The sequence below is a fragment of the Mixophyes fleayi genome, chromosome 3 (genome assembly GCF_038048845.1).
Source record: "Mixophyes fleayi isolate aMixFle1 chromosome 3, aMixFle1.hap1, whole genome shotgun sequence".
NCBI classification, from domain to species: Eukaryota; Metazoa; Chordata; class Amphibia; order Anura; family Limnodynastidae; genus Mixophyes; species Mixophyes fleayi.
Window position 1 is genome coordinate 164,027,435 of NC_134404.1, and position 13,996 is coordinate 164,041,430.

Consider the following 13,996-nt stretch of genomic DNA (forward strand, 5'->3'; position numbering starts at 1 on the left):
CCCAACCAGTTAGAGGATATGCTGCATATGCCCGCACAATATTGCCTGTCTGTTATGGGTAGGTCGTACTAGAGCACAAACATTACATACAGGCTACTTACTAGAGGCAAAAAAAAAAAAAAAGGTAGAAGGTAAAAAAAAAAAAAAGAAAAAAAAAAAGAAGAATATTGAGCAGACAGACCCTGACTGATCAGGTACCCTCATCCATAATGTAACTGGTCTGGATGGACATGGCTGCCCTACCCTCCTTCATATAACAACAAAAGAAGCAGTAACATGGAGATGATGTACATACAAATATCTTTGAATAAAAATACTACAAGGAATTAGGGGTTCATAAGGAGCCACTATCTATACGGTTATGTTTTCTATTTTGTACTTTGAAGTGAGGCGGCACAATGTGTATAAATAGAGCTGTGCGTTTGGCAAGCATTGTTTTTCAAAGAGGTTTAAATTTGCATCACAAACTTCCAGAGTGTCATAAATATGTTTTCATAGAGAGTGATGATAAAATGTAAATAGTCCTCCTCAAGAAACATAAAATGGGGAAATTTGGTGGTAATCAGTCACCCTTGAGAGCATCAATGCATTCATTTTGGTTTAAAAAGTACTATATATAAAATATTGGGGAGAGCTCCTCTTTCCTATATTCTGATGCATAAAACAATGAGTAGAATATTTTCCTGTTCCCCTCCCCATCCCCAAAACCTTTCCTTCCCCCATTGTTCGTCTCCCCCCTCCCCCTGAAAAATAAAAACAAACAACATTTTTCTTTTCCATGAATACCATACCGGATTTTAGATAATTTATCTTTCTTACTATTGTGTGTAATCATTTGAGTTTCATATGTATAAGTATGTTTATACATTCTCTTGGTATGTTTCAAACTCATTGTTTTGTTTTGAAAAAAACCCTAATAAAAATTACTTTAAAAAAAAAAAAAATATTGGGGAGAGACTTCAGGATCTTGCTCATTTTCCTTAATGAAAATAATTGTTGAGAAGAGATAGATTTATCCAAATTACATCACTCTGAAGACACATTCACTCATTTAAGGATCTAGAACAGTGTTTCTCAACTCCAGTCCTCAGGGACCCCTAACAGTACAGGTTTTTCAGGTGACAAGAGAAATAATTATACCACCTGTGGATCTGTCACAATGTGTCAGTCAGTAATGAATACACCTGTGCTTGAGCAAGGATATATGGAAAACATGCACTGTTAGGAGTCCTGAGGACTGGAGTTGAGAAACACTGATCTAGAGGCTTATCGCACAATGGAAGACATTAAGTAAATAAAAGAGAGAGCGCTTTAATTAACAAAAAACAAAGAAAGAATAATAGAGACAAGAATGATATAATAGGAAGATCACAAGTTCCCAGACAAACTCAAACTTTTAATAATGGGCCTTACAAACTTTCCAGGACATAAAAATAAGAAAACTATAGAGACATTAGGAGTAAAATATAGGTGAAATAAGATAAATGGAACATAGTTCAATATTCACAGAAAAAAATGGAGAACAAACAAGAATGAGAACAATATATCAATCGGCCAAGTATGTGTTAAAGAAAAACAGCAATAACAACTGGAAAAATAGAGAACAGTATGGAGATAGAAGAATGAATGAGAGCCCAAAATATATGATTGCTATGATCCAATATACACAGGAACCAATTCTGAACTTCCAAGTAGAGGAAAGTAAAAGTGAAGTTTATTTGCACAAAGAGAGGTATAAAGGGTAGGTAGAAAAAAAAATATTTTCACAAAAAAGAAAAAAGTTACACTAATGAAGAGACATCAAAAGATGACAAAAATGTTTAAGTTTGTCTGTTCTATCAACAGATGAAGAATCCCTCACTAACAAAGGGTTAAAATTTGTCCCCACTAACAAATTTATTCTAAATGCTTATAGATATCCAGAAGATATGCAGAAGTTGTCATTAAAAAAAAATATGTTGTTCCTAAAAGGCACAAAGGGAATTTTTAATAACAAAAATGCTAAGAAGAATGATCCAACATATAAGGGGGTAGATTCATTGAGACATTTGGGAAACTGGTAGTTGACAATTTAGAAGAGAGTTCAAATACAAAACTAAACCAACAATTAATTTAAAGAAAAATTAAAGATATGCTGCAAAGACTTTAAAAGCCCAGTCCAACATAATTATAAAACTCGAAGAAAAAGGGGGGGGGGGATAGTAATTATGAAATCAGGAGTAGTACATTAAAGAGATTCACAGACAATTAAATGACTGAATATATATTTAATTAAAAAGGAACCCTAAAGAAAATATTTTAAAAATTGATAGGTTCACCATAAAATAATATGATAAAACGGAGAATATAATTAATTGAACACTACAAACCCAAATATTTCTGAAATATAAATTTCACCAAAGGTATATGAGAATTAGAAAAATCCTCCAGGGAGTAATAGTAGCGACCATACAGGGAGAATCTTTCACACTTTATAGTTTTCATTATCAGTTAGATGTTGTGAAGAATAAGTCATATATTAAGGACACTACAGATTTAATTATAAAATTGGAAAGTATCAAGTGGAAGAAGATATGTTCCTGAAAACAGCTGTCACTTGACTTGATTGTAAGCTCGGCACCACACCGTGGAGAAATATTTCCTCGTCTTTGCAAGTTCCGCAGAGTGACCTTTGAAGACTAGTAGATGGTGGTCTTCCCAGTTAAAGATAACCTTTTCTTATAAGCAGTCCAAAGTCTCTTGTGGCAGTCCGAGCCTGTGGGTTCTCTCAATGTCAATGGAAGATATTTTGCCCGAGATTTGTAGGATCTGTGGAAGGTCACTGGATAAGAATAACAGCAATGCAAGACCCTTGATTGATTCGTGAAGACACACAAGACGGAGGTAATTTTTCCAGGATTTATTTTCCAGACCATCCAATTTCAGCATTTGTTTTGAGCATGGATTCAGCAAGACGTTATTGAAATTCGATCTTGTGTATATTCTCTCCGATGCGCAACTTATTAAGCTGGACTTGCTTTGCCTTTTGTGAGACTTGATTCTTCATCTAATGTTTTGCTACTGTAAGCAAGGTCACTAGTTGTTGTACGAGCGGTTCAATGGTTTCTTTAATTACTCTAAGTACCTCATGATATGAGATAGAAGGCGGATGTAGAACAGGTTCTTTGGACGTAGAATGGGGAGAAAGAAGATTATTTACTTCTGTAACATTATAAGCATCACAAGGGCCCTTTTCTTGGGTTTTTCCAGATGAAATAGTGGAGTGGTCACCATGTTTCCTATCTCCTATGACTCATTGGGCAGTTGCAGGAGTTGGGGTTATTGACAAACTCCTCCATCATGAAGGAGGTATAGACAGGTCACAGTGAAAACAATGTTAGAGTGATCTCAGCAGCAGTAAGATGGGAAGACTAAGAGGTCTTGATTAATACAGATCAAACATCCTTATGGAAAGGTGGTTGTAATGTCAGAATGTAGTATACCAAATGACCATGAGGTGGCGCTTCACTAACACAATATGGAAAGATTCGGTGGTAATCAGCATATCGATGCTAACTACCCCAACACTACTTGCTCCGACCTGGAGAGACTGAACGGCTCCTTCCCCAACCAGCGTGCAGGGCGACTTCTGTGTAAACAGCTGATGACGTCACCGATAAACGCGACGCAGTCACCGGTGCTATGAAGGGGGTAGGGGCCAATGTAAGTATTACCCCCTTCATAACACCGATGACTGCGGTGACGTCATCAGCTGGCGCCGGCTTCTTCAGGGATCGCCATGGCTTCCAGTCGGTTTATACAGAAGTCGCCCTGCACACTGGTCGGTGAAGGAACCCTTCAATCTCTCCACGTCGGGGTAAGTAGTGTCCGAATAATCAGGATCATTATACCCAATTCATTCGTACCCAACCCAAAAGATTATCAGAATGGCTGACAAATTGGTAAAGTATAAGGCACCGTCAGAGGTTAATTATTACCGATATGGCGAGTCATGTTGGCCACAAATAATGAAGGAGATGCACAATGCTTGAAGTGTTAGTGAAGTGAGCAAAAAATTGTTGAAAGCTGAGGTCTTCACAAATAGCAGATATGTGAATTCAGCTAGAATATAATGGCTACAAGTGAACTAGGGGAAACATATAGTTCAGTCCTCAAGGGCTACCAACAGTTAATGTTTTCAAAGTTTCTTTCTGCAGAAACAGGTGGGATAATTACTGACCCAGTAAAATAGATTAACTCACCTGTGCATGATTAAAGAAATCCTGAAAATATGAACTGTTGGTAGCTCGTGAGAACTGAACTTGGGACACTTCTTATATAGAGGGTATCCCAAGCATAAACTAGGAAATAATTGTGGTACTTACCTTGTGGAAGACACTAGGTTGGGAGTAAAGGCAGAGAATCCTAATAGAAGTCTGCAGTGTCTGGATATAGAGGCAGCCCAGCAGACAGAGACTATTGCAAGTCAATTGGTGGCCTTTAGTGTGCCTTGCACTGAATAGAAACGGTCCCCAAATAGTGGAAGAGCCTACTTGAGGTGGAAGTCACTTTCAACTGGGATGAGAAGGCTCCACGCCAGAAGCTGGTATGCCGATGGACAGGCAGTGCAGAGCGGAGGAGCTGTAATTGTAAAGCAGGCAAGTGGAAACCTGCGGAGAGCAGGATGACTATTGAGATGAAGAAGCGTCTTCAATCTTCCTGGTAGGGTGTCTCCTATCTTGTACTCAGCCAGTAGGTAGATTTGACAGTCAAATAGAGGTAGATTAACTCCAATCTATATTAAGAGATATCGGAGCATTCATGAGATATGTCAAGCCATGGCCCCCAATAAAATAGATTTACTGACAAACAAGATGGATGATCATGGTGTGATGGTTAAAGCAAGTTTCCCTGGAGCTTTTATATATTTATTTTTACCTTTGTAAAGTTAACTAATGGTGGATTTTGATAGATTGCTGTTCCTATAAAATGATGGAATCGATAGTGTATCTTCACGAATTGAAAAAGGCCAAAGAGGTTGAAACGTGTTGACGAATGACTTCTGTGACGAGACAATTTCCATTATGAATTTATGAGTGGGTGCCATTGCCAGATGGATGGGAGTATCCTAGGCTTGTATAAAAACTTTGTCCATCTGTACCTGCACTTATCCAGTAGGAAACTTACTACACTATAGGAGGGGACACTATTTGATTGTGTATATGCAATTTTATGTGGTATTTTTTTTATAAATTATTTTTAGCAAGGATATTATGCCAGGTTGGTTGTCCTTTTCCTATTGTGTAGGAATAGATGAAGCCCCAGTGAGGAACGATATACACTCTGGAGGTTATCATTGAAATCGATGAACAGAAATTGGAAAAGGATATAAATCAGTGATTTATGAGATATACAATATAAGCATTAAGTGAGTACAACCACAAATAGGTGGTCCACTACTTGACTGATTACAGATTGTGGATGTAAGTTTAACAGTTTGAAGAGATCAGTCAAAAGTGAAGAGATGATATATAAAGATTTGCTACACTATATATTATTTTTGTATCATTTTCTGTGTAATGTACACATTTTGAAGTGGATTTATTTTCCACGATACCGTAGAGCAGAACGACACTGGAGTAAGTCAAGCACTCATGCCGAGTTTCTTCATTTCAGTTCATACTCGCCTCTTACAGTTCTCCACTATCGCTCTCAATACTACTGCAAGGCTCTCATTTCCTCCCAATCCTCCAACCCCCATCTCCTTTTTGCCACCTTTATCTCCCTCCTCTGCCCTCCCCCACATCCCTCCTCACTCTTTGCTATCGACTTTGATACCCACTTCACCTCCAAAATACATCATGACATCTCCTCCCATTAGTCACTTTTTACCCCACTCATCCAATGTGGACAATATCTCCATCCCCTGCTCCCAAACTGAACAGCCCATCCACCTTTTCTTCCTTAACTCCGATATCTGCAGATGAAGTCTGCACCCTTCCATCCCCCTCCACCTTCCCACTTGACCCCATCCGCTCCATCTCGAAGACTCCTCCCACCTTGCTAATGCCCACCTTATTTTTCTCTCTTGCCACTCTATCTCTGCCAGTCACTACACTGGCTCCCCGTGGCCTACAGAATTAAAGTTAAACTCCTCACCTACAAAACACTCAACCAATCTCCTCCCCACATCCGCAACCACATTCCTTTCCACCCCCTCCACGCTGCCAATGACAGCAGCCTCACTAACTCACTGATTACCTCTTCCCTCTGCCGCCTCCAGGACTTTGCCTGGCTGCTCCCCAGCTGTTGAACGATCTCCTACAATCTATCAGGTTAGCCTCTACTCTTAAAATTAAATTTCTTTATTCAAGAATATCAGCCTTCCTCCTAACTCCCTTGCCTCAAGTTTCACCCCCAGTCGATACCACCCTATTTGTGCCTCTCCTATTTCATTAGAATAAAAGCTCTCACAAGCAGGGCCTCCTTGCCTTGTGTTGTTTCTACTATTCCCTCTGTACCTCTTGGCCGGCTTCCCTAGCCCTGTTTTCTTGAGCTCAGTCCTACATTAGTCATTACCATCACACTCAGTGTCACGTAAATAACTTGCTCTGCATTACCATGTTATCTGTATATTATTTATTCAGTATGCCTGGTCTTTGTATTTTGCTTTTCAGGTATCATTGTATCATGTGTGTGTTATGGCTCACTGTGTTCTGTATATGTCATGTACAGCACTGCAGACCTTTTGTGAAGCCATAAAAATAAAAGAAAATTTGAATAATAATAATACATGATTTAAAGTTCCTGAAGGTCAGGATCACCTTTTTAGACAATTACACAAAAGTGTCTGATTGAAAGTCTGATTTAGCACTTTCAATGCATTGTTAGTAAATGAGCCAGAGAATTACATCTACATACGAGAGGTGGTGCTCTCCACGCACTCAGAAGAATATGCACAAATTATATCCAGAATACAAGACAAGAGAAGTAATGCCAATGTGCAGTTAATCAAAATAAGGACATTGCTTGTTATGCTCATATAACTTTCAGCAGAATGAAGCCATTACCTCGACATAACGGGACAGTTGGAAACGGTAAATTGTTAAATGTAAAACTATGATCATCTTTAAATAATGCGGCCACTCCAATTCAATTATCTGACATGAATTTAAAATGAACAACATATGTTCAATGCTAGTCTATAATCACAAACCAGATTTTTTTTTAACATATCATATAATAAAGATGAAAATACCCGTTTACCCCAACATTAGAATAGCACTCTGCATGTTCTTCCTAATCTCAAGCCGCACGGTGGAGCCCATGTCCAGTGATGCCGCCGTGCTGTCTGCTAGCAGTGTACAGGAAGCCCTCTCCTCGGAGCGTGTGTGCGATCACTGCCCAGAGGCGCCGGCACTGCTTCTCACAGCGCCACCTGCCTGCAGCGCTCTGTAACCACATCTGCACGTCTCAGGACGGGCTTCAGAGCAATATAAACTGGCTGTAAAGGTGTCCTCACATTTTACTGAAGGATACACATATATGTTATATATAATGTACTGAAATACTGGTATAAAGTCACATCAGAAAGACTGGCAGGTTGCATGTTCTGCAAAGCTATCTAAATTTAAAATTTATAGTTACATACAGTAAAAAAGAATAATGAATGGTAGAATATTTATTGGTTCTTTCTTACAGCCTGTAACCAACTATTTGCACAGTTGCGTGTACTTGCACACGCATTTTTATTTTGAGAAACTGGTTAATAATAAAGTATGGGAACGGTTCCAATATCAAAGATGGCTATCACGAACAAAAAACATGTAACCTACTTCCTGTCGCAATCTCATGATGTCATTCGTTCGCCTGCTACCCCTGGCTAGTCTGGTTTCCAATTGCATGCCGGGAGCTGTCAGCCGGGCAGTGAGCGGAGCCGCTCTGCACAGGTGAGAACCCCAATTATATTGGGACGGGGACTGGGGCTTTAGGGGTTGCAGGGAACCAAGGTGTGCTGTAATAATGGCAGCGAGTGACTGCCTTCATCCTGGTAATCTACCTGAATCGGTCGGCCCTGATTACAGAATGTGTCAGATCTGCTGGTGATATACCAAATGGATGAGGTGTTAGCATGTCATGTTACATATATGTGCAACACACGGCAACATCCAGCCTGGGATAAGTGTGACCAAAGGGCATGACAGTCAGGGTACAATACTGCACAAGTGTGATCTCACTGATTTGTGCTCTTAAACACATACCCAGAGTGGAAAATAAATATACCTAGGAGGTAGAACTGATGGATAAAACGCATACAGGTTCAAGATCAGAAACAGGCGGTTTTGACATTTATAATAAATAATGTTATCATTCCTATGCAAGGTAACGTATATTTCGGCAGCTATGCAGATTGCATCACGATGAATCATTACAGCTTGATCATGTGAAGGGGTAATTATTAGTTACCTGACATTTTGCTTTTTCAGATAGTGATTAGCAAAGGTCACATTCGCTTGAGTTTTAAAAACATATTCAAATTGGTGGTCAGAGTAACAATGGTTGTAAAGAGAAAGTTAAGAATACAAATCATTTTATGCTGCTGTGATGTATTGCTATTATAGTGGGAGGGAAGAGTTTGTATCCTTTTATTCATACAATTAACTTTATTTATATGTACTGTTGATCGCGAAATTGCTTAACCACATTAAGAAGCCAGACAGAAATGAAGCCTAAAATATACTATACATACTACCATACTTTTTAATATTCTTTTACATTTTAAAATGTGAATTCTTTACCCCTCTCCACAATTGGCAGGGTTGTGTAACTTGTCTATAAATTTTACATTATTTCATCCACACTATGGTTCTTTCAAGTTTGTCGTCCTGCAAAAGCTTTTTCCCTGTCAGCTTGCTTTTCATGACATATTTCCTTGTATGGCTTAATAAGCCATGAAAAAAATATAATTATAACTTATCAATTGTTAATATAGTTTCAATGTGTTACAACATATATTTGATCAATTTTATTTAAAAATGGACAATATTGCTGGTAAAAAATAATTTTATAACTGCTGTCCGTCTAGTAGACAAAAAAAGTAGTAAATAAGGTGTCTGATTCCTATTGGTTGAAGAAATTATTATCGTATGTGTACTTGGGGGTTTATTCACTAAACTGCGGATTTGAAAAAGTGGAGATGTTGCCTGTAGCAACCAATCAGATTCTAGCTGTCATTTTTCAAAATGTACTAAATAAATGACAGCTAGAATCTGATTGGTTGCTATAGGCAACATCTCCACTTTTTCAAACCCACAATTTAGTAAATATACCCCTTGGTGTTTAATATAGAAGTGACAGTAAATAATATGAACTAGAAAATGTTTGTTATTTTGATGGCCAAAGTTAATGGGATTCATCAATAAAAATGGTACACAGAAAAAAAGGGTTCTGCAACCCATTCTAATCAGACATTTCTTTCATTTCAAACCTGTACAAAGACATAAGCTGACTAGTTGCTATGGGTTGCAACTCCTTTTCCCTATGCACCAGTGAGTTTTGTAAATTGAAATAGAGACTTACTACATTATGCTGCAAGTAGTGAGATGTGACCGTTTAAGATAAAACACAAAACAATGCAACATTGTACACATTTACAGATTAGGTTTTTGGGCTCTTTATTTGCCATATAATTGCAAACTCTTCGTACAATCCTGTTAGAAAAGAAGGTGGCACTAAAAAAACATACAATACAATATAGTGGAGATTGTCAGGGATCTTGCGCAGTGAATAGTTAAGATAGAGAGAGGCTATTCATATATTTCTGCTTTGTTCATTTGCACATATTTGCATCTTCATAATGAACAGAGGAAATATTTAATATGTTAGATTTAGGTGCTGTGTTGTTTCTGAATATTTATTTCTGTATAACATATTTTCTTTATTAGCTACCATGTGGTGAGTTTAGGTGCTCTGTCAGGTTCCCTCTGAACTTTTACTTTGTTAAAGCACTGTAACCTCAGAAATGAGATGAATGACATTGCCAAGCCCCAATAATTATATGCTCATGTCACACCCTGCCCCTGCCAGAAGTTTATGACCCCACACAATGTCACATGTCATTATGATTAAAGGCAAGGCTTTGGGTTGAAATAAGAGGGTTATTGGAGAGAGTCAAAAATAGTGTCTGGTATACTGTAAGTTCTGTAAGTAGATTTGGTAGCTCATTCATAAAACCTAAATAAAGTCCTACAAAAGGAATATTATTAGACATTTGTTTCTTGAAGGATTGCTCATTTAGTTGCTCATTAAGGGCCTCATTTAGAGTCGGACGCAAAGTCCATGTAAGAAGTGTGGGAGTGGCAGTGTGCCGCAGCTTGGTAGGGTATTACGAGTGGCAAGCAACCCCAGTTGGGTCCTACTCTTAATACCCTATCGAGCTGCGAGCGGTTCCTGCAGCCAGCTAAAGCTTGCGCCACCTAATTCCTGCTGCACAGCTTTAGCCCTGTTTTGACGTGTGTTGCGTCTGCGCCTCACTGCGACTAGGATGTATTTACATGGTCACGCCTTCACAATTCTGCGTTCCTCCCATTCTCTCGTAGCGAGTCGCAAGCTGTTGCAAGTGTTAATTGCATCCAAGATGCAGGTGGATTTAGTGCTTTCTGCACATGCGTGATAGTGGGTTTTTTTGTTGGATGCGCCTAAAACGGACTTTGCGTCCGACTCTAAATGAGGTCCTGAATACTGATTGTTTTTCACCTGGGGTCTAGTGTTTCTCACAAACTGCCTGTAGTGATCCAGCAATGCACTCATCAACTCTTAGGCCACTTGCAGGTTTTACATAATCATTTGCAAATTTACACTTGAAAAAAAGCTTTACTGTTCTACAGCTGTTTTCTGTCGTTTTTTATGTGAAAGGGAAAATGTTTATTATAGTAAAATACATAAATCATCTGTGTATTTCACCTAATAAAAAAAACAAGGTGATCCAAAAGGGGCTAAGCGACTAGTCAAGCAATTTAAAATATCCTGTGTGTCTTAGGCTGGGTACACTACAGGTTTGTCACCCTATTATCGTGCCAATCATACGATAAACGACCGTTAAGTCCTATATTTCATTAGTGTGTACGCTCCAACGATCATATGTTATCGTTCCAAAGCACATAGTATCGTTTGGTTTGATTTGATTTTATAAACTGACTAAAAATTTCTAGACACGATGGAACAATGTCGGGCAAATTCTGCAGTGTGTATGCACTCTGGACCAGCAGTGTAGGCAGATCGCCATAGAGTTTGCAAAGTCACAGCCTTTTCAGCCGATGGTTATGACAGATGAAGAGCACAGATCTGAAGGTAAATCTTGTAAAACGTGTCCACATGAATCGGCATACTGATCGGGACTTTTAGTCATTGATAAAATCGTTAACGATATCACATCGGGAGAAATTTTCTGTAGTGTGTACCCAGCCTTATCCCTTATTATTCAAATTTACTGTGATCATTTTTCATGTTATCACAAAGGTTTTTTTTAGATCTGCCCTTCCCAGTGATTTTGTGACATTCATGTAACAGTGACCTGAATAACCAGATTGTGTACAAAGGTCCTCTAGCTCATTAATACTCAGACATACTCGGCCTGCAATTTTCCTTTTGATCAACAGTTGCTATCAAGCTGTACCTTGGCTTTGACAGTATAGATCATAATCAGGATTGATATACAAAGTATATGGTGAACAACTAAAAGATGCAATTATGTGAAAGCTACATAAAATTTGCTACTTGTTATTTTCCTTTAATTTGCGCTCACTATTTTTGCATACTAGTCAAGATGGTGAGTTCCAAATCTGGTGCTTCTATTCCATTTATGGGTTCCATTATTTGTTTTGGAACACTTTTCTTCATTGGTGAATACTGCAGGTATATTTTACTAATACAATTTACATGCTGTGGGAACAAAAATGATCCTTCCCTTTACCGATTAACTCTGGTGAGGTACAGACAAAAAGCGCTCTTAGGAGGCACTTCAATTAATATTCACTCCATCAAATACGATCATAAATAAACAAATATGTCAGGCTGGTTATCACTGTGCAGACTCCGGCATATAGCTGTTAACGGAATTTCCCCCTTTACGCCTTAGTATGCTGATTACATACTATGCCAGTGATAAACAACCTGATACACTTCAGGGGCCACATTCGTAGCCCTCTAAGCTTCAAAAGGGCCACACATTACCCTTAATCTCAGTAATAAGTTAGAACAATACATTTATCCAAAGAATGAGAAGTAGATCTACAATAACATGTCAGCAGGTATTTTAATGAATTGTTAAAAACAATATCACACAAATCTGACAAATCAGGAAGGAGCTGAAGAAGACTTGGAGGGCCACATGTTGCCCATCACTGTATTAAGCTATGCTCTCAGCCATACAACATTCTCCCAGCTGCTCATCAGCACTTCTCAGTGGTGTAGGGTGCTGATATGAAGCATAGGCTCAGCCTTGCACATGATTAGTATTCCGGCTTTAGCATGCTGGCTGGAAATATTCACCTATAGGTCTTCATTAGAGACTAAGTGACAGATTCAATTAGCTGCCTGCGAGGCTTTGTAGAAACACTTTCGAGACAAAGGCAGTTTGCACCCGGATTACCAAACCATTCCCACTTGATGGCTGTAGAGTAGTTTTGCTGGGACAAACTTTCTTCTAGTCTTCACCTAGATGAGTCTGGTATGTTTCTTTTGCAGGGTATCTGATGACAAAGTGAACATCCGTTTTAAAGGAACTCTTTTGTATAACAATGTCTTTATTTTGGTGATGTTTATGGTTACTTTGCACCTGTTTAATACTTGGCAAGTGTGCATATCTTACAGCTAAATATCGGTTGTTGTTTCCAGGTGATGGTTGTTGCTGAGCATAGAGCTGGTCTCTAGTGGTACGTGGAGGGAGAATGAACACAGAAGAAGTGGAGTTACTGAGTGACTCCAAATATAGAAATTATGTGGCAGCTGTGGATAAAGCATTAAAGAATTTTGAGTATTCCAGTGAGTGGGCTGATCTGATATCTGCACTTGGGAAGCTGAACAAGGTAGGTGTAACTTATTGAATAGTGATGTGAAAAATAGCACAAAAATATAAATTGTGAATCAGAAATACAGATTTCTATTGCAGTATTTTTAATTTATATTATTTATTATTATTTATGAACGTAAAAACATATACTAAGGGACAGATTCAATTGTCCGCGATATGCATTTGTACTATTATGGGGTGCGAGCAAAAATGAGTGTTACTTCCGTATAAAATAAATATCCGCAAGAGGTGTTTCGCGGCCATTCCGGAGGCGTCTCACGTGGATATTTTAAGAAATGAATCTGCCCCTAAATATGTAGATATACTAAAATGACCCCTCTAGTCAGCAGTTGGCTTTCAGTTTCAGCAACTGCATCAGATTTCTCTTGAGAACTACTTAAGATGCTCAAAAGGGGCCCTCGTTCTGATTACAGGGACAAAGAGTCCCTCCTAATAGGCTCAATTTCCATTTGCGGCACCTTAAAGTGTTAAAGTGATGGGACTTATTGATTTGGGTGTGCCACATCTAAATGTAGACACGGCTGGGCAGATTGGCATGTGGTTAAATTTGGCTCGCTTTTTAATGCTTCAGTGGGAGGTATGGTCATAGCAATAACATAACCTCAAAAGTTATGTAATGGGTAGGGAAAGGATTTTAAGTAAGGTTAATAAAAAAAGCAGACCCCTACCACCCTACCATAAGCAAAATGTTATCAAGTATGCTGTGAACCATGCATCTGGAAGCCAGGGTCTACATTGCAGAAGACAAAACAGGGATGTAAAGCTATTTATATTTGTTGATCTTATTCACTGCTTTCAATTCAGTATACAATTACTGTCTATTCATCCATATAGGCACAAAACAGCATTTTCCTCAGAATTTATTTTTGCTATAGCTATGAACTCCTTGTCTAGACCATTCAGTGGCATCCAGATATATTGGGTTAA

General features: G+C 38.6%; 2 protein-coding genes across 6 annotated transcripts in view; one reads left to right on the top strand and one right to left on the bottom strand.

The window, feature by feature from the left end:
* Positions 1-7,392, bottom strand: part of UBE3D (ubiquitin protein ligase E3D) — a 138,472-nt gene extending 131,080 nt beyond the window's left edge. For all 4 annotated transcript variants that reach the window (XM_075202694.1, XM_075202697.1, XM_075202695.1 and 1 more), the window contains exon 1: positions 7,246-7,392. In XM_075202694.1, coding sequence (XP_075058795.1) covers positions 7,246-7,307 — 62 coding nt within the window. In that variant the 5' untranslated portion in view covers positions 7,308-7,392. The remainder of the gene's footprint in view (positions 1-7,245) is intronic.
* Positions 7,393-7,849: 457 nt separating this feature from the next.
* DOP1A (DOP1 leucine zipper like protein A) overlaps positions 7,850-13,996 on the top strand; it is a 78,694-nt gene continuing 72,547 nt past the window's right edge. For both annotated transcript variants that reach the window (XM_075202704.1, XM_075202705.1), the window contains exons 1-2: positions 7,850-7,928; positions 12,874-13,064. In XM_075202704.1, the coding sequence (XP_075058805.1) occupies positions 12,927-13,064 (138 nt within the window). In that variant the 5' untranslated portion in view covers positions 7,850-7,928; positions 12,874-12,926. The remainder of the gene's footprint in view (positions 7,929-12,873; positions 13,065-13,996) is intronic.